A 23,722-nucleotide genomic window follows, 5' to 3' on the forward strand; every position below is an offset into this window, starting at 1 on the left:
TGTTTTCCGAAGATCAACGGTGTCGAAAGAGCCGTACTTTAACATTCCATTTATCTAGTCTTCATCAGAATTAGCAATGTACTTGTGCTAATGTGCTATAGCATATTCTATTCGAAGCAAACAACTTGTATTATAGAAGTTTAGAAGCTCACATAGTCACATACTCACATGGTATTAACTTTTAAGCCCCCTATTCTTAGACCTATCTGTGATGCTTATTTTATTTTCACCAATTTGTTGCTTCACATGCTATGGTCATTTCTCACAAGGGTTCTGCTATAAGCATAATATTTTCCCAGTATAGCGAAAAGACGGATTCCAAGTAACCCTTCTTTGTAGTCTTATAGATGGGACAATCCTTTGTAACTAATGAAAAAAGGCACATAATATTACCGAGTCGTCGTGATTTCACTTACTAAATAGTACAAAGGCAAAGACACTTCTTTTCCCATGGGAATATGATGATATATAACAATATCGCCCATTATGATTTAGCTATATAGAGGCACACATTTTTTCTATATACTTTGGGAAATGATGAAATAACAAAATCACCTGTAGGGTGTGATGCTGAGTATATGTGTATTTAAATTAAAACTTCCTTATTCCGCTGTAGGCGGTAGCTTTGCTTCAGAGACATTGTGATGCTGGATAATCAATAAGCTTTTACCAAAAGATTGCTATATTATGTTCTCAGTAGAAAGGAGCATGTTTGTTATTTTACTTGTCTCAAACTTCCATGGACTGAAGCCTGTAGGTGAGTACGAGTTGGCTGAGAAATGACGAGTAGATGACGACATGTCGTCTGACTGTCTGAGAAATGATTAGTAGATGACGACATGTTGACGAGTTGGGTGATGAGCAGATGACGACATGATATTGCCAAGTAGTGGCATCTCAAGATTTACTTGTCAAGTAAGTTTCTTGCTCTACTAAACTGGATGTCTTTAGTTGGCATCATAGGGTAGTAGCTTGTTACAATACCTATATAGTACGGAGTGTATACTTCGTTTAGTAAAATATGCATGTCTTCCCATTGCCTTCACGTGTTTGCACGTTCTTAAACGATAGGTTATGAAATCATCCATGATCTCATGCAGACCTTTCAGTGTTTGTAAGCGTAAGTACTAAGTTGTGTACTCCTAATGTGTACGGTGATGTTTTTCAAAATTACTCTTTTTTTCCACAAATTTGAGTCACTGAAATCTGTTGCAACAAATAAAAAGTTGAGAAATTAAACACAACATTTGAACTGGGTTTACAAAGTAGAGTCGTCATATACAAAGAATAGGGCAGGTAAGTTTCAAGAGTAGAGTTTACTCAAGACTAAGTTAGCTCCATGTTGAGGCTTAATAGTCATAATAGCATAGGGTGCATGAGCATAAGTCGGTGAGAGTTCAAAAGTGAAGCGTTGTAAGATCATGGACAAGGCGAGCTTGGCTTCCAGAAGTGCGAAATTTTTGCCAATGCAAATTCGTGGACCCATACTGAAAGGGAAATATATAGGTTGGCCTTTAGTTGCTTCCAAAACACCTTCGGCAAATCTTTGAGGGTTAAAATCTTTGGAATCTTCACCCCAAATACTAGAATCTTGTTGAAGAACACAAATTGGGAGAATAATTTCAGTTCCTTCTGGAATTAGTAACTCTCTTAATTGTATGTCCTGGTAAACTTTTCTCATGAGCATATAAGCTGGTGGGTACAACCTAAGTACCTCGTTTAGAATCATCGTTACCTATAAAATTAGATGTTAAATTATTTTAAATCAAAATGATAACTGTAAGCAAAAACATATATTTTGAAATGCGGAGTAATTCCCAAGATTAGGAGGAATATACTATTGTACTACTTATAGCCTTATGGGGTGGTTGTTTATAGGTATGAGGTATGGATGTATGGTTTGGAAGGACATCTAAGTTCCAACTTCCAACACATACCAAATGCGTGTTTGACAAAAATGTGGGTTTTATACCCGGGTGTGATTTTTCATTCCAAACCTATATCCACGCAGAAAAAAAGCACCCTCTTCGTTTATTAATGCAGTTTAATAAGCTAAAATTTAGTGGCTATAGGGATTGATAATTCATAAATTAGGACGGTGGAATAATTCTTAAACTATGTAATTGTATATTAATTGTGTAAATATGAATACACGATTCCTTTATATATAGTACCAGCTAATTTAGTGCCACTTTCACCTTACCTAGAAAGCCAAATCTTATCAATCTTTGCCTGGTGCACTTACCAGATTCTTTCATAACCAATACATAAACTAAAAATAACAATACTCATTTCTTTCTGATCATTTTTAACCTTTGTTTTTTTTTAACATAAAGACTAAGGATGGGAAGGGGGACATATTGTAGAAATGTAAACAAATGACTTCAACACCTTAAAATGAACAGTTTGTCTCTATTAAGATCCTAAGATTAAAGCCGATCAAATAACACCCCATATGGATAGATGGGACAAACGTTTTGCTAGTCCCTAGGCATTCTATTTTCGTCACATCTATCCATTTTAAGTTTAAGACGGATATACTTATCTTAAACAAGAATGTGTTAAATGAAATACTCAACAAATGAGCAACCTGAGGGAACATTTGAAAAGGAATAAATAAGAAACTCACTGTTTTAAGACGGTTCAAACCATCAAAGTTGGGTCGACCATCCTTTCCAAATTCTTGCAAAACTTCGGCTCTAGCACGGTCTTGCCAAATAGGATGTTTGCCCAACAAAATCAAAGTCCAAGCCAACAAACTTGAAGTAGTTTCAGAGCCAGCCAAATAAAAGAGTTGACATTCTTGAGCCACTTCATACGTTGTTAGACCTCTTCCCTTTTCACTCATATTTGACTCCAATAATATGCCTAACAAATCATCCTTTGTGCTTGCCCCTTCCTCCATTTCTGCCTTCCTTGTCTCTATCATTCTTGTTAATGTTTCTCTTATTTCTCTTACGATTTCGTTCACTCGTCTGTTTCTCTTTGTTGGTATATATCTAAAGTTTCATCACATTCACTAGTTAGCTTAAATGATGCTTTGTTTCATTGGTGTAGAAAGATAGGTCATTTTTAGTTCCGGACACTTTTGGGTTAACTGACTCGTTTCAAGTCGTGGGTATTAAGGTTTTTGTGTGGAATTAGTCAATTTGAGTCATTAGGGGTTCAGGTAATTCTAGATCTCGTCAATTCGGATTCTATTTTTCATGTCACAACCATTCGAATTGGTTTGTTTTATTAGGTCTAGTTTTTAAATTCAGTTTTTATCAAGTAATCTCAGGTACACAAGTTTCTCCATAAGTAAACCAGTCAAATGAGTTGTTTTGGCAAGTCAGTTTGAGTCTTCTTGCATAATGCCATACGGGTTTGGGTTAAGTCGCATTGAGTCGAGTCATTTTGAGCCAGGGTTTGTTATTATCTAGTTAATCAAATACAATATATATGACAACTTGTAGGGAAAAAATGTACCTCCAACCAGGAATGTAATTTGTTGCTTGAAGACTCAGTAATGCTAAGTCGACATATTCTCTTTGTAAATCAAAGATGATTTTCCCCTGTTGATAGCTATTGCCAAAAGCCGATCGAGAGATAAAATCACCTGATAAATTCTCAAGAAAAGGCCATACATCTATCTCACTGGATCCATCTTTGGATGTAAGTATTTCTTCCCATGAACTTAACATCTCGCTACAACTCTCATATATTGTGTGGCACACATTCTGCTCAGGCATCAAAGTAGAACAGAGTGTTAATAATCAATGAATAAACTAGTTAACCAGTCACAGTCATCATTCAGGTCTAGTGATGACTGATGACCATAAAAGAAGAACCCGATATTAGCAGCTAATCAATGAACAGAGTGTTAGTAATCATTCAGTCAACATGATCGTTTTTGAAGATGACATTAAAACGACTGTATTTACCATCTTCGAAGTTGATATTAGCAGCTTTTTAACAAGGTTAACATACGATAGTTGTATACACTATACAGTGATGGTAATTGAATTCGAGTTTTAATACCATGAATCTAGTACTTTGAGGCAAGTGTGGTCTTCTAAATATGAGCTCATACCCACAAATCCCATTAGAACACCAGAAGATGAACTTTACATGCAACCCATAAAAAGGCGTGAAAGTTCTAGACCTATCAAGCGGATTGGGGGAAGTATTTTAGATAACCCTTTGAAAAGGATTTACCTAAGCTGTAATATCTGAATCGGAAACTTACCTTCAACTTGTCCATACGGAATGCAGGATTGATGATTGCCCTGTGTTTAGCCCATACATCTCCTTCTTTGGTAAAAAGTCCTACATTTAATATCTTGTTGATTGGTTGATCGGGCTTCCGAAAATCTTCATGATTTGTGAGTATTTCTTTTATTTTCTCTAGATCAGAAAGGATCAACCATGGCACCGGACCAACCCATGCAAAACTATTTTTACCTGATCCACACAATTCGAAAGGACATCATTTTAAAGGTCAGTCGTGTTGAAATAGAAGTTATACTACCTCCGTTTGAATGATTTGTTTACATTTTCCGTTGTTTGTGATGGTATTTTGATCATGTTAGGGATAATAATACTCCTTATTAGATGGAGAGACGTGTGTCTTTATAAGTACACCACTAACCACTCTTCCCTTATTTGTGTAAATAGGCATTTTACCAAACATTATCACACTCTTGTATCATCATGGTATTAAGAGCCTTGATAATTTTTTCACCATTTCTGCTGCCACACTGAATTGCACCACAACCAACACCCACTACATTTTTTGTACCTCTACAAAAGTTCGGGCACCAACATGGCAAAAATGTCAATAATGCAATGGTAAACAAATGATTGATCGGTTGATACAGAGGAAGTATCAATTACCATGGTAGGCGGTAGCGAAACTAGGATTTAAAGACCGGGTTAATATATTAATCAAAAGTTTTAGCGGACACTAATGATGCAATAATAACTATTAAAAACTTTAAAATTTCTAACTTAAAAACACTGAAATACCTTATCTGATACTCCAAATGGTCACAAAAATAAGCTAGGGCTTTGTTTGACAAAACTAATAAGTTGCTTATTTGATCTTTCAGCTAACTGTTTTTTCTTATTAAGTGTTTTGGTTTATAGCATGAATTTAAGTTGTGGAAATAAAAAGTTTGAAGTCAATGAGCTACTTTATCAGATCCCAACTACATTTTCAACTAATTTTATTAAACCGATACTCTAAATATGTCACTTTCATCTCTTGAAATTGAAGGCCAACAAATTACTCCCTGCGTCTCAATTAACTCTCGTTCTGTGTTACTCAGGCACGCCGACACGTGTCGGTGTCCGACACGTGTCGGCGTGTCGGACACGGCCATTTGGAGTGAATTTTCCTGTTTTGTGGTCTAAATTGAAGTGTCGAAGTGTCGTGTCGTGTCGGACACCGACACGTGTCTGACACGCGACACGGCACTTAAGTGAAGTGTCGGAGTAACATAGCTCTCGTTTTTATTCATTTATGACATGTATTTTAATCAAAGATAGAAAATCAGTTGAGATTTCAGATAGCACAAATGAGGTAAAATTAAAAACAAACAAATAAATAAATAGAAATGGTTGACAATAGATTACCATGTGTTTGAATAGTATGATGAACAAAAGCCACAATACGAGGAATAGGATCATCAGAGAAGTTGATTGGTGTGAGCATTGACTTCTTTGTTAGTTTAACAAGCTCCTTAATATCTCCAAGAAATGGTTTGTAAGGATTACCCTTAATCCCTTGTTTTCTTAGGCATCTCTCTATCCTTTTCGGGTTTAACCATAATAATTTCATTGCCTTCCATATTAACACAACAATTATTACGATCAAAACGCCAAAAATTAAGGGTTTGACTTCCATTAGTGATGATTTAGGTAGAGCTTAATTTGTGAGAGATCTATCTCATTTTATTAGGTAGGTAGCTGGTACTGTAGTAGTGTAGTACTGTAGTGCATCTTTTAAGATGTGGACTGTAAAAGATTCCGAAAGTGCCCTCAATAAAAAAAGGTTAACCTTGGTAACAACTTGACTTTAATTAATTCAATTGGTGTCACTTGAGACGGTAATTTTGCCTCAAGTGTAAAACGGTAATTTTCTTAAGCTTTCTGTTTTTGTCTCGGCTATTTATTTAACCATTTTTATTGTTTAACACGGATATGTTTGTCTTAAACATGAATTTGTGTAATTACTTTTAAGTTTAAAAATTTGTATCAAATAAGATACGTATTGGGTGCTCCTTACGAGATTGAAAGGATACGTATTGTATCAAATCTGTTCCTGTTCCATTTATCATGCTTATGATGGAGTCATTGAAAGGATATTGTAACACTCTGAGATACCAAGTATCCAAGACCGCTACGTTACAGAAACTATCCGTGATCACATGCAGACCTTTCACTGTTTGTAAGCGGGAGTACTTAAGTTGTGTACTTATATTTAGGTAATGTTCCGAGTCTTGGAATCTCTAGGGAATTGAAGAAACACACAACATATTGAGCTGGGTTTACAAAATTACAAAGTTGAGTACATCATATACAGATAGGAGTGCAGCAGGCAAGTTTCAAGAACAGAGTTTACTCAAGACTAAGTTAGCTCCATATTGAGGCTTAGTAATCATAATAGCATAGGGTGCATGAGTATAAGTAGGTGAGAGTTCAAATGAGAAGCGTTGTAAAATCATCGTTAAGACGAGCTTGGCTTCCAAAAGTGCGAATTTTTGCCAATGCAAATTCGTGGACCCATACTGAAAGGAAAATATATAGGTTGGCCTTTGGTTGCTTCCGAAACACCTTCTGCAAATCTTTCAGGGTTAAATACTTTGGAATCTTCACCCCAAAGACTAGAATCTTGATGAACAACACAAAGTGGGATGATAATTTCAGTTCCTGCTGGAACTAATAACTCTTTTAATTGTACGTCTGTGTAAACTTTTCTCATGAGCATATAACCTGGTGGGTACAGCCTAAGTACCTCGTTTAGAATCATCGTTACCTGTAAAATAGATGTGAAATAGATGATCAATTTACTCGGAAACTCATTCTCTAAATAGAAAGGTGAACAAATGAAAAAAAATGAATAAATAAGAAACTCACGGTTTTAAGACGGTTCAAACCATCAAAGTTGGGTTGACCATCCTTGCCAAATTCTTGCAAAACTTCAGTTCTAGCACGGTCTTGCCAAATAGGATGTTTAGCCAACAAAATTAAAGTCCAAGCCAACAAACTTGAAGTAGTTTCAGAACCAGCTAAATAAAAGAGTTGACATTCTTGAGCGACTTCATACGTTGTTAGACCTCTTCCTTTTTCACTCATATTCGACTCCAATAATATGCCTAGCAAATCATCCTTGGTGCTTCCCCCTTCCTCCATTTCCGCCTTCCTTGACTCTATCATTCTTGTCAAGGTTTCTCCCATTTGTCTTATGATTTCGTTCGATCTTCTGTTACTCTTTGTTGGTATATACCTAAAGTTTCATCACCATTCACTAGTTAGCTTAAATGATGCTTTATTACATTGATGTAGAAAGCGGGGGAGCTACATAGTAGTAAGGGGTAACATTCGCAATCCTATCCCCAAAAAATAGTTCTCTGAACATAACGCCTTAATCAAAGATATTAAACTACAAGAAGAAAGTTTGCTACCCCAAAATTTTATTTCTAGCTCTACCCCTGATTAGAAAGATAGGTGGTTTGTGACAACCGGACTGTTGAGACAAGTGATTTTATGTATAGATCAGATTTTTAGTTTGGACTAGTAGTCGTTTCAAGTCGTGGGTATTGAGGTTTTTGTTTTGAAGTAGTTAATTCGAGTCATTAGAGGTCAGGTAAGTTTAGATCTTGTCAATTTAGATTCTGTTTTTTGTGTCTAAATCATTTGGTTCGGGTTAGTTTTATAACATCTAGTTTTAAAATTGTTTTTTCAGGTAATTTGCAGTACAGAAGCTTCTCCACAAGTAAACCGGGCAAATGGTCTTAGTGCAAGTCAATTTGAGTTTTGTTGCATAATGCCATATTGCCATGTGGGTTCAGGTAAGTCGCATTGAGTCGAGTCATTTCAAGCTCGAGTCTGTTAGTATTACCTAGTTAATCAATAAATAAAATACGTATGATAACTTGTTGAAATTTTTTTTACCTCCAACCGGGAATGTAATTTGTAGCTTGAAGACTCAGTATTGCTGAGTCGATAAATTCTCGTAGTAAATCAAAGATTATTTTCCCCTGTTGATAGCTACTGCCAAAAGCCGCTCGAGAGATAAAATCGCCTGATAAATTGTCAAGAAAAGGCCATACGTCTATCTCACTTGTTCCATCTTTGGATGTAAGTATTTCTTCCCATGAATTTATCATCATGCTACAACTCTCATACATTGTGTGGCACACATTCTGTTCATCAAAGTAGAATAGAGTTAATAATGGACAATAAACAAGAACCCGATATTGAAACACGATCGTTTTTTCCTTTTTAATATGACTCACATTTGAAGCTAGAGGCGAAAAAATTTTAGCAAGGACGAATGAGTAAGTTTTTTGTGTAAGAAAACCATTAATTTATTTCTATTAATGAATGAGTGTCTTTGGAGTATATAAGGGCACACTTTCACAATGTGAGATCGTTTTATACAATAATTACTGAATAATGTAATATGTGAATCGGAAGTTTACCTTCAACTTGTCCATACGAAATGCAGGGTTGATGATTGCCCTGTGTTTAGCCCATACATCCCCTTCTTTGTTAAAAACTCCTACACTTCCTATTTTGTTCACTGCTTGATCAGGCTTCCGAAAATCTTCATAATTCTTTTATTTTGTCTACATCACATACGATCAACCATGGTGTCGGACCAACCCATGCATAACAATTTTTACCTGTGCAAAAACAATCAATTCTAAAGCTCGTCACTAAATTAATTCCATGGATATTTCTGTTGATTCAAATAGCTGTTACTTAAGTTACCGACGGTAGCGAAACTAAGATTCAAAGTCCGGTTCAAATACTATTTGACTATTTTTCAAATAGTAATTATTTTTAAAAAACATTAGCATTTCTAACTAAATTTTTCAAATAGTAATTATTCAGTGAGGTGATCACCATTGCTAATCCTTATCTGGTACTGCAACTGGCAAGCCACTCTTGTTTTTATTGCAAGTGTCGGTAAATTTCATTTATCTTTTCAACTAATTTTAACAAACAGAGCCGTTCACTTTTGGGAAAAAACGTAACAGTTTTAAGCTTTCAATTTTATTTCCCCGTCATGTTTATATATTTGACAAGATCGAGAGTTAAGATTGACGAATATTTTCCCCAACTCCTCTTGAAGGCCAACAAATTGAAATAAAAAACAAATACTAATAGAAATGGTTAATAATAAATTACCATGAGTTTGAATGGTATGGTGAACAAAAGCCAGAATACGAGGCAAAGGATCATCAGAGAAATTGATGGGTTTGAGCATTGAATTTTTTGTTAATTTAGCAAGCTCCTTAATATCTCCAAATATTGGTTTGTAGGAATTACCCTTAATCCCTTGTTTTCTAAGGCATTCCTTTTTGGGTTTAACCACAATAATTTCATTGCCCTCCATATTAAAATTACACTTATTGGGATCAAAACACCAAAAATTAAGTGTTTGACTTCCATTAATTATGATTTTGGAAGAGCTTAATTTATGATAGTCTTAGAGATGCTTCTCACTTTATTCATCATTTAAGAATTTAAGATGATGAGTGATGACTGTAGAAGGATTCCAGGAAGTGGGTGTCAATAAAAAAACGTTAACCCGTTCTCATTTAAAACAGGGTCAAATATCATACCATCTGTGTATATAAGACAAGTATATTGCCTTTTTTTTTCCTATGCATTCTTATATACACAAATGGTGTGTACTTGACTCGTCTAAAGCTTGAGACGGATATAAAGACTTGCCGAAAAAAAGTTTAACCATACTAACAACTTGACTTTAATTAATTTTAAATTTAAAAATTTGTACAACTTGAGAATAAAATAAGATAGTTATTGATGCTCGTTACGAGAATTCTTTCTATTTAATTTAACTAGTTTGGCAAATCATAAACATTTGTTTTCGTTGATCTCTCAAAAGAAGTTAAATCACGATTTAAAGTTGATGGTTACTTACAAGATATTTCAGTATTTTTGATTTCTCAAACGTAGTTGGTAAAGTTTTAAAGGTGATTAGTTATTCCTATAAGATATATGTGAATATTAGTAATTGTATTGATGATCAAAAAGAGTTACAAAGGGTTTGTTTATATACTACTGTATACAAGCTAAGCTAGGTTAGTAAAGATACACTACACATTTTTAGGAGAGAAAAGAGGTAACAACTTAAACTAATTACAAGATAATAGAGAATAATATGTATATGGAATATGCTAAACAAACACGAGAGATTTGTTCCACAATTGAAGGAGTGTGGACTTTGACAATTAGCTTGGTTGACTTGTTCTTTTAACATTCCCGCTCAAGATGGACGGGCGATAGCGAAGGCCAATCTTGGAAGAAAGCAATTGAAACCGTGGCTTATGGAGCGGTTTAGTGAGAGTATCCGCAAGCTGATCAGACCCGTTAATGTGTTGTACTCGAACATAACCATGACGGATTTGCTCTTTAACGAAATGAAAGGCAAGAGCAACATGCTTCATTCGCGAGTGAAAGACTGGGTTAGCCGAGTAGGTAGTAGTACTTAAGTTATCACAATATATCATTGGTGGAGTAGGGGTCGAGATGCCAAGTTCGAGTTGGAGGTTTTGGAGCCAAATAAGCTCGGCAGTGGTGCTTGCAACAGCTCGAAATTCAGCCTCAGTCCAAGAGCATGAGACCACTTTTTGTTTCTTAGCGGACCACGATATAGGATTACTGCCCAAATATATTATGTAACCAGTTGTAGAAAGGTAATCATGAGGATCACCTCCCCAATCCGCGTCACAGAACGCGTGAAGGCATAATGGTGTCGAGTTGGTCAAGTGAATGCCAAGATGTAGCGTGCCATTGAGGTAACGTAAGAGACGCTTTAGAGCAGTCCAATGGGCCACGGTGGGGTGGGTTAAATATTGAGCTAGTTTGTTGACGGAAAAGGCAATGTCGGGTCGTGTAAGAGAGAGGTATTGTAAACTACCAACAATTGATCGATAGTCTGACTGGTTTTCAATAGGTGCGGTTTTGTCCATTACTAATGGTGGATGGGCGAGCATTGGTGTGGACGCGGGTTTGGAGTGTTCCATTTTAAATTTGACAAGAAGATCATATAAGTATTTTGTTTGGTTTAAGTGTAAACCATTTTTGGTTGGGGTGACTTCAATGCCTAGGAAATAGGATAGAAGTCCTAAGTCTTTAAGGGCAAATTTTTGGGAAATTTGGTTTATAAAATTGGTAATATGAATTTTATTTGGACCAGTGACGATTATATCGTCAACGTAAACTAAAACAAATAATGTGGTGTGGTCGGTTTTAAAAACGAAAAGTGACGGGTCAGAGAGTGAGTTTCGAAAACCTGTGGCGAGGAGATAGTTCTTTAATTCGGTGTACCACGCACGTGGTGCTTGTTTAAGACCGTAAATAGCCTTGTTAAGTCTGCAAACAAAAGAGGGGTTAGTAGTATCAACAAAACCGGCTGGTTGACTCATGAAGACGGTGTCAGTGAGTCGTCCCTGTAAAAAGGCATTGTTAATATCTGTTCCGGGTGTAATTCCAGAGCAAGTATAGTTACCACCCGTGGCTTGTAGAATGATGTCTTGAGTTGGATTCCTCACGTCTCTATCGTTCCTTTCGGCCTCTCCTGCAACAATGAACGAACTGAGGGCTTGGCTTTGTGCCAAGCGTACTCACTCCGACGCTCAAGTCAGTGAACTTAGTGGGATAAGTTGTTATTACTCGGCTAAGGATATATTGTAGAGAGATAAGGAAGATATTACCAGATGAATAGTGATTCTTAGGTTAATTTATCGATCCTTTCCTCAATGAAGGTTGAGGAGTATTTATAGACTTTCACCTTTTGTCACGTAGTGGGCAAGTGGCTAGCAGGTGGAAAGACCGTTCTACCCTCGGCCGCTGGACCCATGGCAGGCCGGCCGAGGGTCTTGGATATGAGTACGCGGATATGTGTCCCGCCGATCGGTTGCCGGTGCCGAGACCAGGTGACAGCCGATGAATTGCATCGGCTAAGCTATCGAGTCGTTGACTTGTTGTGGATATCCTTGACCTTGCTCAATATGTTGACTTGGTCACGGTGCGAATATGCCCCATCAATTTGCCCCAGCGTAGTCTATGCCGTGGTATGGGCTCCGATGTATGCCGAGCGTATATTCTCGCGAAAGTAATTTCGCAACTTTTCAGATCGGCTTCTTCTATCTCGGCCTGGTTCTTATCGGGCCGTACCATATATATCCCCCTCCGCATGGATGTGTAAAGGGCATCCGATGTGGAAAAGGAAGTGACGTTGGCCGAGACCAGGGTTGGGAGTGCCGGTTGCTTTTGATTGCCCCAGTAGGTGCTCCATAGCATGGTTGATCGTGTGGCGGCGGAGAGCGGATACCTAGGAATTTGTTGAGGAAGATGAATAGGCGAGAGATATGAAAGGGCGTGTTGAAGACGCTTGATCACCGTTGCGTTGATTGACGTTTAAGCTGTTGCGACGATTGACATTCCGTGGTTGCATGTCCGACACGTGTCCGCTTTTTGCCGATTGGCCGACGCTTCATGGGTCATTCTCGATTGGTCCTTCTTTATGGGCTTTTTTCCTATAAATAGGGCAGTTGTTCCGTGAAATTGGCCACCAATTTCATTCTCCCAAAATTTTCCTCTCTAAACTTTCAAGGGTTTCTTTTTCTAACTTTCAGAGTTGTTAATCCGGCGAGCGTTTTTCTTCAAGGTAAACAAACAAAATTCCTTTCTTATTTTGTTAAATAATCATTGCCATTATGTCTTTCACGATTTGGGACTAGCACTCATGCGCCGGGGATCCCCGTCGCGTCTTGATGAGGAGGAGAAACCGGACGCCATCCCGATAAGGTGCGGGGGCCCTAGGTCTCCTTCTCCGAAGTTGATCCTCGATTTTTGGAGGAATGGGAGGATGACGATGACGTCGATGATGACGCAGACGATTTTGGTGATCTTTCTTGAAAGGGCTCGTCTAAGGGGAGGGAGTACGTTATGGATCACGGCGACGCCGTAAGGTCCGTCTTGGACCGTGCTTGGACCCATAAGTTCGCCGATTGTTCGGCGAGAGATTTTTCGAGGGTCATTTTTTTCTTTGGCGGGGATACAAAATTGTTATCCCCGAGGAGGGTCAGCCGTCTGTTGCCCTCCGCCGGCTACACCGGCGTATACATGCGGCACTTGGAGTACGGGCTCCGGTTTCATTGAATGAGTACGTTATGGCCATTATTAGGGCCATGAACGTTCTTGTTGCCCAACCGCACCCGTTGGCCGTGAGGACCATAGTCGGCTTTGTGCGGCTTTGTCTCTTCAAGGGAGAGGCCCCAACGGTGAATTTATTCCGCCGGCTTCACTCACTCCGGTCATCAATCTCTGGCCGCGTCGGATGGTACAGTGTGCAAACGGAGCCGGGTTATGTCTCTGTTGACAAACTTTCTTCCCGCAAAGGCCGGCAAGGTCGGTGGGTGTATGTTAGGTCTTGGGATGACTACCCGCCGCCCGCTCCTTTCAAAGACCAAGTTAATTTGCGGTGTGAAACTAAGGCGGAGCACGACAAATGGGTCACCCGGAAGAAGCTCAAGATGGATGCCGGCAAGGTCCTTCTTAAGGAGGATGAGAAGTCGCGATGAGGCTCTTCGAGGCGGACAAGAGTGGGGTGCCGAAAAGATGGATTCCCGAACGCGAGATCATCCTCCAGGATGAGCCGCTCTGTCATGTCGGCCTCATACCGGCCCTAGCACAGGGTGAGTGGGGTCGGTGCGAGGCCTATCGCCGCTCTCGATGTTCCTGTTTCTCGAGTTTCGATTTATTTCTTCTATTTAATTCTTGCTTTGTTTCCTTCGCAGACCACTTTGGACCAGGACTGCCATCGAGGATATTCTCCAGGAGAATGGGGTCGCACAAAGATAAAACCGTTGCTAACTTGCACCCCAAGGCTCTTGCCCATGATCGCAGGACGTCGCCGAATGATCTCATGGATCGCCGGGCCGAGGAGCTTGAATGTGGTGGAGGCCGTGCGAAGGTTGTTAGTAACATGCCGCGCCATACGCGAAAAACAAAGTCTTCGGCGGCGATGGCGTCGACATCGATTCCACCTCCTACTCCCCCGTTCGTAAGGCAACGGTGGAGATCGTTGATATCACCAATGGGGAGGACTCTGACGAGGAGGGGCCTCCCCTTGTCCGTAAGAGAAAGGGGACAGCCTCTACCGCTGTCGCTGCTTCTGCTACTGGCGAGGAAATGCGTCCTTCGGCCAAGAAGGCCAAGCATGGTACTGATCTACTCTGTGGCTCAGATTCGGCCGGTTCATTAGGCGCTGCTGATGACGGGTTTTTTGGCATGTCTGTATGTTGATACTGATGCTTTCGTTAAATTTTGCGGATCGCCCATTGTCGGCCGTCGCTCTTAATGAGCAAAGAAGTGGAGGAGAGACCGCGCAGTGGTGATCATAACGTCACCGTTGACTCTTCATCCCGAAGGCTCCCCTCCCGATTGCAGTCGGTGATCAAAACGTCACCACCGACTCTTCATCCGAGAAGGTTTCCCTTCCGCCGCAGTCGGTGATCGAAACGTCACCACCGACCCTTCATCCGTAAGGCTTCCTCCACCCGCTTGTAGCGGAAGGCGCGAGGTTGGTCGAGGAGTCGGCGAGATGGAACGAGCCGACCGGTGCTCGTATTATATAGAGAGAGAAGGCCGTGGCTCAGTCCGCTTTTGAGCTTGATGCCACTAGGAAGGTGGCCACGAAGGCGAAGCTGGATCTCCTCAATGAGCAAAGGCTTAGGGGAGATGCTGAGAAAGCGCTCTTGGCTGAGAGAAAGCTCAGGGAGGACGTTGAAAAGGAGGTCCTTGCTGAAAGAGCCAAGGCCGAGGCCGCTGCGGCCGAAGTTGCAAAGCTTTGGCGAAGTGTGACCTTGTTCGAGGCACGCCGACCTTTATCTCCAAGCAGAGGAATGAATTTAGAGGCAAATTTCGAGATCCGGGGAAGGTGATTCGGAGCAAGGAGGCCATTATTAGGCAAAAGGAGGAGGACATTGAGATGCTCCAAACCGACTTGCTCCCTAACATGTGCACCGATTAGGGATCCGGCCGAAGAAGCCGCCGGAGAAGTGATTGAGGAGCTCTTCCTCTTCTTTGGTTCCTTTCCGTGGGGCAAATTTGACGAGTTGTTTGACGATAAGCTCGAGGCTAAGGAGAAAGCCGTGGAGGAGAAGGCCAAGGAGGCGGTGAGGGTGAAGATAGAGAAAGAGGCGGCCGCGGAGAGTGTAGCCCTTGCTGAGAAGACTAAGACGGCCAAGGAGGAAGCCGTGAGGGCAAGGGCAGCTGAGGCTGCCGAGGCTCAGGCTGAGGCTGCTGAAGCTGAGGCTGCTAAGAACGCCGCTGGGTTGCCCATCGAAGAAGATCTTGCTACCGCCGCGATGGCGAGCAACAACGAGGCATAGGGAGACGGGCGGTCGTCACCGAGGCTCACCGGCGTCTCGGATAGTTTTTCCACTGTTCGGGAGCCAATTATTAAGTCTTCCTCTCCCGCCACTTTTGGCGCTTCAAATGATACCTGTAATCTTTTGTTTTTCTTTTCCTTGTGTTTTGTACAACTTTGGTAGGTTGTGTTTTGGCTTATCCTTATGGGGACGGCCGTCGTCTGTATTCTCCTCACTTGTAACTTATCATTTTTAATAAGAGTTCGTTTCCTTTTTCTTCGGCTTGACCCGGGTCTTTACTTCACTTTGAGTTTCCTTGCGCTAATAGTTGAGCGTATCAACTGTACTTAGCGTCTTCACTTTGCTTCTGGCTTGGCCGAGGCAGTCTAGAGTGCGCATCCCGACTGTGTTTAAACGCTTTTAAGGCGTTTTGATCGTTTCTGCGAGTATCAACTGCGCTGGCCGTGAATCGCCGCGGCGTCGCTTACGAGGGTGATTGCCGCTCTTGTCGGTGTGACAGTGTGAGCCAGCGTCTGCTTATTGGTAATGACGGTCGCTCTTGTCGATGTGACAGTGTGAGCTGGCGTCTTATTTCTTGATGACGGCCGTGGTGTCTACCACTTGGAGTGACTGCGACGGCGTCTATCTCTTGGGGTGACTGCCGTGACGTCTACTACTTGGGGTGACTGCGACGGCGCCTGCTTCTTCATGGAGACTACCGCTCTTGTCGGTGGGACAGTGTGAGCTGGCGTCTTATTTCTTGATGACGGCCGTGGCGTCTACCACTTGGAGTGACTGTGACGGCGTCTACCTCTTGGGGTGCTCGCCAGTGGCGTCTACTACTTGGGGTGACTGCGACGGCGCTGCTTCTTCATGGAGACTATCGCTCTTGTCGGTGGGACAGTGTGGTGGCGTCTTATTTCTTGATGACGGCCGTGGCGTCTACCACTTGGAGTGGCTGCGACGGCGTCTACCTCTTGGGGTGCTCGCCGTGGCGTCTACTACTGGGGTGACTGCGACGGCGCTGCTTCTTCATGGAGACTACCGCTCTTGTCGGTGGGGAAGTGTGAGTGGCGTCTTATTTCTTGATGACGGCCGTGGCGTCTACCACTTGGAGTGATTGCGACGGCGTCTACCTCTTGGGGTGATCGCGTGGCGTCTACTACTGGGGTGACTGCGACGGCGCCGCTTCTTCATGGAGACTACCGCTCTTGTCGGTGGGACGGTGTGAGTGGCGTCTTATTTCTTGATGACGGCCGTGGCGTCTACCACTTGTAGTGACTGCGACGGCGTCTACCTCTTGGGGTGGATCGCCGTGGCGTCTACTACTGGGGATCGCGACGGCGCTTTGCTTCTTCATGGAGACTACCGCTCTTGTCGGTGGGACAGTGTGAGACGGCGTCTTCTTCCTCTAAATAACTGATGGGAAAAAAATGGACACTTTGATGGAAGACTTGGATGATTTTTCATTAGGTATAAACATGCGTTGGGGTGCCCACAGCTATTTTGGACACCTCCGCCGCTACATAAATTTTTCTCGAGATTACCAACGTCCTAATGGCTCATCACAGGCACACCTTCCCAGTCAGCCACTAGTTGCATCCATGAGGTCGCCCTCCTGTTGTAAGGACGGACTTTTTCCTTTCTCTGACTTCTTCGCCACTTTGAGGGATTGCATGTTGCATCCTCTGGCAGCTATCTGGACGTTGACCACCTCGTCCTTCTCGTCTTTGGAGACGAGCTTATGCGCTTCCCCCCGGTCCGAGACATACATCAGTGTTAGGGCCCGGATGGACATCACTGCGTCGGCCTCACTCAGAGTGATTCGGCCTATGAGGACGTTGTAGGCGGACGAGCCGTCAATGACCACGAACTCGGCTAGGACATTCTTAGCCGCATTCCCTTCGCCGAACATCATAGGCGATCTGACCGACCCGGTGGTACAGGCCGGCCCCGGAGAAGCTGTATAGTGGGTTGGTGCAGGGGCTTAAATCCTTGACTTTCAGACCGAGGCTGAGGAAGCACTCCCTGAACATGATGTTCGTGTAGGCGCCTGTGTCAATCAGACACCTCTTGACCAGGTGGTTGGATATGTCCAAATTGACTACGAGTGGGTCGCTGTGAGGAGCGATGACTCCTTCGTAGTCCTTCCTTCCAATAGTCATATCGGGGATGTCGGAAGCGGGGATCGCTGTGTTGGGCACAAAGTTGATGGCCTGATATAGCTCGTTCAGGTGCCGTTTGTGCCCATGAGCGGACCCTCCGTTCTCGTTGCCCCCGATGACAACGTGAATCACTCCTATCCGTTCGAAGACGGATTTCTTATCTGAATCGCCGCGTCGGCCTTTTCGCTTTTAGCAACGTAACGTTTGCGAGGCTCCCCTTCCGGATCGCTCTTCAATGGCATTCTTCGATGCCGACGGTTGTCGATAAGGTGACCGGTGTGGCCGTGGTACTCACAAGATCGCTCGTGTCACCGTCTCCCTTCGGCTTGGGGGCCTTTCCCACTTCTGGCCCTCACTTTTGCTCAGGGTGAAGACCTCGGCGGCCGATACGACGAGGGGGGTCTTATCACTATACCGCCTCTGGCGGTACGATCCCGAACTCCACCCGGCGCCCGTTGAGTCCTGTTTCCTGCCAGGTTTATCGGGCCGTGACCTATTATTATCACGGCGTCTTTCACCAGGCCGTGATCGATTGTTGTCGCGGCGTCCTTCATCCGGGTTGTCCTCCCGGCGGCTCCTCTTTTCTGAGGGTTTGGCCTCGCTAGGGCCTACCCAGGTTTTGTGGTAGTCTTCCACTTTAATGGCTTGATCAGCCAATTGTCTGGCGGCGTCGAAGGTCAGGCCGCCGCATTTGATAAGCTCGTTTTTAGGTCCCCCTTAGGAGGCCTTTCATCGTGAAGGTCGCCAGTTCATTTGTTCACTCACGAATTTCCGAACCTTGGCGTCGAACCTCTTCACATAACTCCGGAGAGACTCGCCCCCTCCCGTCTCGATAGTCGGGAGGTCCGATGTCTCCACGGCCCTCCTCTTGTTGCGGGAATACGGGCTAGGAATGCGTCCTTTAGGTCGGCGTAACAAAGATACCGACCGTCAGGCCCCTTGTACCAACTCGTGCCATCCCATGCGGTGTCGTTGGGAAGATTCGGCACCAAACCTCATCGGAGTTGCTCCCATACCGACATGTGAGACTCGTAAGCCTCGACGTGGTCGGTCGGGTCACCTTCCCCTTTGTATGCTATAGGTGGTAACTTGACTTAGTCAAGCACCGGAGTATCTAGGACGAGGCGGCGAGGGGTTGCGACCACATGTCGGACGACACGCGGCGATCGGCTCCTCGCATTCCTAGTCCGGCTTCTCTCCTCGTAGCGAGAAGGACTTCTCCTCCGACTCTGGCGAGTCGGGCTTCTTCCCCAACTCTGACGAGTTGGGCTTCTCTCGCTCCTCCGGGGTGTGCCTCGTTCGTGCCGCGGCGACGCAGTCTTCTCACGAGCGCGAGAAGGACTTAGGTCTACCACGGCCACTTTGGGCTCCCCCGGTGTCTTGACAGGGTTGGCTTCTCCTAATGCTCCGTTCAAGTTTCTTGGGGTCACATTTTGGGCCCTGGTCTCTCGGACGGTTTCCGCCGCTCTTGTCGGCGTGATGGTGTGAGCCGGCGTACTCCCAATTAGGTCCAGGAGCATCTTCGGTTTTGCTACGTCAACCACATGTCCCATGATGGTGACACGGTCAGCAGCGGGAGTGTCCGGTATTGTTGGCATCCCGTATCCCGGTTGAATCACTTGACCGGCGGAGGGTTGCACAACTCCAGATTTGTGGACGATATCATCTTGGTAGAATTCGGTTTCGTCGGTCACGAATGCCTCTTGTTCTTTCGACATCTTCTTGGCTTTGGGGGTGGGTTTTTTGTGTGTATTTTTTTTGGTTGGGAATGAATGTGACTAGCTTCTAGTGTCTATCCCCACAGACGGCGCCAATTGTTCCGGGTGTAATTCCAGAGCAAGTATAGTTACCACCCGTGGCTTGTAGAATGATGTCTTGAGTTGGATTCCTCACGTCTCTATCGTTCCTCTCGGCCTCTCCTGCAACAATGAACGAACTGAGGGCTTGGCTTTGTGCCAAGCGTACTCACTCCGACGCTCAAGTCAGTGAACTTAGTGGGATAAGTTGTTATTACTCGGCTAAGGATATATTGTAGAGAGATAAGGAAGATATTACCAGATGAATAGTGATTCTTAGGTTAATTTATCGATCCTTTCCTCAATGAAGGTTGAGGAGTATTTATAGACTTTCACCTTTTGTCACGTAGTGGGCAAGTGGCCAAGTGGCTAGCAGGTGGAAAGACCGTTCTACCCTCGGCCGCTGGACCCATGGCAGGCCGGCCGAGGGTCTTGGATATGAGTACGCGGATATGTGTCCCGGCTGATCAGTTGCCAGGCCGAGACCCAGGTGACAGGCCGATGGGTTGCATCGGCTAAGCTGTCCGAGTCGTTGACTTGTTGTGGATATCCTTGACCTTGCTCAATATGTTGACTTGGTCAGCGGTGCAGAATATGCCCCATCAATATCAATTTGATGTAAGTGCCATTTTTTTGTGACAGCAAGAGTGAGTATTAAACGAATAGTAGTTGGTTTGATAACCGGACTAAACGTTTCCGAATAGTCAATACCGGGTCGTTGATGGAATCCTTTGGCAACAAGTCGGGCCTTGTGTTGCTTGAGGCTACCATCGGGGTTGTATTTAATTCGATATACCCATTTGCAACCAATAACATTAGGGGCTTGAGTGGGTGGTACTAAGGTCCATGTCTGGTTTCGGGTGAGGGCATCGAACTCATCCACCATGGCTTGACGCCATTGAGGGTGAAGGAGAGCTTGCTTGGTTGTTGTTGGTGTTGTGTGGTGAAGGGAAAGAGAGGCAGTTTGGGCAGTCTTGTTGGTTTTAAAGTAGCGGGGGTTGGGAACGATGATGTTGTTGGAGAGACGGGTGCGATGGGAATGGGAAGGAGGTGGTGGAGGAGAGGGGGAGGGAGGGGGAGTGACGGGTGGCAAGTCAGGGGGTGGGGAGTCTGGTGGTGTCACGGGTGGTGAAGGAGGGGTAGAAGGGGGTTCGATTGGCGGCTGGGCAGGGGGTAGGAGGGGTAGAGTAAGAGTACACCATTGAGTGGGAGTATGGAGAGGTTCGAGCGTGGAGTTCGATAGGGCTAAGTAAGGAAATTCCAGCTCAACGAAGCGGACATGTCGCGAGGTATAAAAGCGGTTAGTGATCGTGGGGTCGAGACTGACGGGTGGGTGGTGGTGGGAAAACGACATTCGGATAATCCTTTTTAAAATCTGGACAATCACGAATGACATGACCTTGGGCGCGACAATATTGACAACGTCCTTTGAACGGGTTTGGGGTCGGGTTGGTGCTATTGGAGTCACGGTTGTTGAAGGTGTTTTGGTGTTGATAATTGTAACGAGGTTGGTTGTTGTGGTTTGAATTGGGTGGGCGAGATTGATTATTGGTGTAAGAGCGATGGTAGGCCGCGTGAGCCGAGGGTGTAAAGGCGGCAGTGGTGGTTGTTTGTGGTTGGTTTTTGACAGTGAGCTCATGTTGAATTAATTTCTCATGGAATAATTCAAATGAGATAGGTGAGTCTCGAGCGCGAACCGCATCGATGACGGGTTTATATAGGTTGTAATCAAGGCCGCCAGTTATATGGGAGGTAATGTCCTCGGGGTCGACGGGTTTTCCTAATTGTGCTAGTTGGGTCTTACATTTTTTGATGGCAAGCATGTACTCAGAGATGGTTTTTCCCGTATGAGAAATGGTTCGAAGACGATCCTTTAATTGAAGGATATGTCCGCGAGACGGGTTGGCGTAGGTGGTTGCTAGGGTAGTCCAGGCTTCTTGGGATGTGGTGGCATCTAATAGGACGGGTGCAACGGCATCATCAAGGGTACCGGCTAAGGCTCCTAAAATCAGTTGGTCTTGACGGAACCAGTTTTCATAGGCAGGGTTGGGTACGGGTTCGGGGTTGGGTTTTTCCGTGGTGGGCGTGGGAGTGGTGGTTTTGGGTGGGGCTGTGGTGGTACCATCGAGATAGGAAAAGAGGCCGAAGCCAAGGAAGAGACGGCTTATTTGGTAGTGCCATGCTCGATAGTTGGTAGGGGTCAGTTTGGTGCATGTAGGGAAGGAAACGGAGATGAGCGGTTTGGTTGGTTCGGCGGAGTTAGGGATTTGGGTGCTAGTGGTTGCCATAGGTATATCGATGGTGAGGAAAGCAGCGAAAACGGTGATTAGCACAAGGATCGATGTGATTCTTGATACCATATAAGATATATGTGAATATTAGTAATTGTATTGATGATCAAAAAGAGTTACAAAGGGTTTGTTTATATACTACTGTATACAAGCTAAGCTAGGTTAGGAAAGATACACTAGACATTTTTAGGAGAGAAAAGAGGTAACAACTTAAACTAATTACAAGATAATAGAGAATAATATGTATATGGAATATGCTAAACAAACACGAGAGATTTGTTCCACAATTGAAGGAGTGTGGACTTTGACAATTAGCTTGGTTGACTTGTTCTTTTAACAATTCCTAGTGTTATTAATGGGAAAAAAAATCATTTTCATTGATCTCTTTCAAAATGAGTTAAATCACAATGATTTTGAAGTTGATATGAATTAAAAGAATGTATGAAAACAAAAGGACGACGAAGATAAATGATATGTAAGAAAGTTTCGGAAATTGTACTCATGTAGGTGAACATACTGCTTAAACCTAATACTGAAACTAATAACTGGTAATATATTGTTTAACTAGATGGCAACATATTTATTATATTGTTTTAGGTTGATGATTAGTGATTGAAATATGTTAACAAAAGCGACTAAAATGGATACTTGTAACAGTAAAAATGGAAACATGTTGATAAACTTCAATGGAAACATAAATGATAACATGATATTGAAGTGTTTGTTGTTTGATTTTCTGGGTTTTATTTTTAGGGGTTCTTGTTTGATTGGGTTTGTTGTTTGATTTACTTGCTTTGTTGTTTTATTTTTCTAGGTCTGTTGATTTCCTTGGTTTGTTGTTTTTGGTAAAGAGTGGACGAGAACCAAATGTGGACAATGCCGCAATGGAAACAGATGAAAGCGTTCAGAAGTGGAGGAATCAGATGTAGAGCATTCCATCGACAAACAATTTGAAGGTGAAGAAGATGCCGATGAAGACCAATTTGAAGGTTTTAAATAATCAGATGAAAGCGGTTTTGATTTAAAGTTTAAAAATGGTTACATATTTAACAATTCTGTCAACAAGTATAAAAGTATAATATGTCGTCATTTTAATGATTGTAAAATTTATACCAATATTGTTTAAATGATGATATACCAGATAACTATACATACATTTTAATGATTGTACTCCATATATATGTAACCATTTGTGGAGTAGATGTTACTTGAACGGGTTTACAAATTATGTTGCTTAAATGGTTACATATTGAACAATTCTCTCGACAAATTTAAAATTTAACTAGTTTTGAATCCCGTGCAATGCACGAAAATAGCACATAAATTACAACTTGTTGGTTCAACTTGTCCGATTAATAATATTCTCCATTTTTCCCCTTTCCCTCAATTTAGGCGCTCATCATTTTTGAAATAAAAATTGGCTTTGGAGCATGGGTCGAAGTTACCGAGAAAATAATGCTTCACTTATAATCACAGAATTAAATAAATCTATGCACTTTTTTTCGAACCACTACAAATCATGTCTTTTTTCTTCATTAGCTGATAAAACCACCTTGTACGACTCTCTCTTATTGGAGTATCTTAGCGAACTCCGCTTCTTTTCATCTTTGGAGATCTCTACAATTTGCAAAATAGTTGTACTTATATATCTAGCTTAGTGAAGAATCTGAGGATATACTGTATTTGAGATGTACACTCGTAGTGCAATGTAACTTACTCATAAATTTACAATGAACTCAAATCAAGAATGTTGTATACATAGAATATTTTTTTAAATTTCTTATCTTACTATCTTATACGTAGAATATAATCGTTTACTCATAAAAACTTTACTAAAAAACTATATCTATAAC

General features: G+C 42.7%; 1 protein-coding gene, 1 long non-coding RNA gene and 1 pseudogene across 6 annotated transcripts in view; 1 reads left to right on the plus strand and 2 right to left on the minus strand.

The window, feature by feature from the left end:
* Positions 1-22,996, plus strand: part of LOC141643479 (uncharacterized) — a 32,024-nt gene extending 9,028 nt beyond the window's left edge. Inside the window, exons 7-13 of one of the 5 annotated variants that reach the window (XR_012543715.1) lie at positions 751-915; positions 3,456-3,654; positions 4,255-4,298; positions 4,391-4,479; positions 6,468-6,580; positions 7,949-8,343; positions 22,684-22,996. This is a non-coding gene — a long non-coding RNA (uncharacterized LOC141643479). Of the gene's footprint in view, positions 1-750; positions 916-3,455; positions 3,655-4,254; positions 4,299-4,390; positions 4,480-6,467; positions 6,581-7,948; positions 8,393-22,683 lie in introns of those variants that run through there. The other 4 variants (XR_012543714.1, XR_012543716.1, XR_012543712.1 and 1 more) reach the window with 4 other exon arrangements.
* LOC141643477 (cytochrome P450 72A397-like) lies at positions 1,146-5,994 on the minus strand. Its single transcript, XM_074452661.1, has 5 exons — positions 5,617-5,994; positions 4,229-4,443; positions 3,469-3,719; positions 2,630-2,999; positions 1,146-1,735 (listed from the first exon to the last, which is right to left on the minus strand). The coding sequence occupies exons 1-5, from the start codon at positions 5,885-5,887 to the stop codon at positions 1,304-1,306; spliced, it is 1,539 nt and encodes a 512-aa protein (XP_074308762.1). The 5' UTR covers positions 5,888-5,994; the 3' UTR covers positions 1,146-1,303.
* LOC141643478 (11-oxo-beta-amyrin 30-oxidase-like) lies at positions 6,575-7,484 on the minus strand (annotated as a pseudogene).
* Positions 22,997-23,722: the final 726 nt, after the last annotated feature.

The sequence above is a fragment of the Silene latifolia genome, chromosome 2 (assembly GCF_048544455.1).
Source record: "Silene latifolia isolate original U9 population chromosome 2, ASM4854445v1, whole genome shotgun sequence".
NCBI classification, from domain to species: domain Eukaryota; kingdom Viridiplantae; phylum Streptophyta; class Magnoliopsida; order Caryophyllales; family Caryophyllaceae; genus Silene; species Silene latifolia.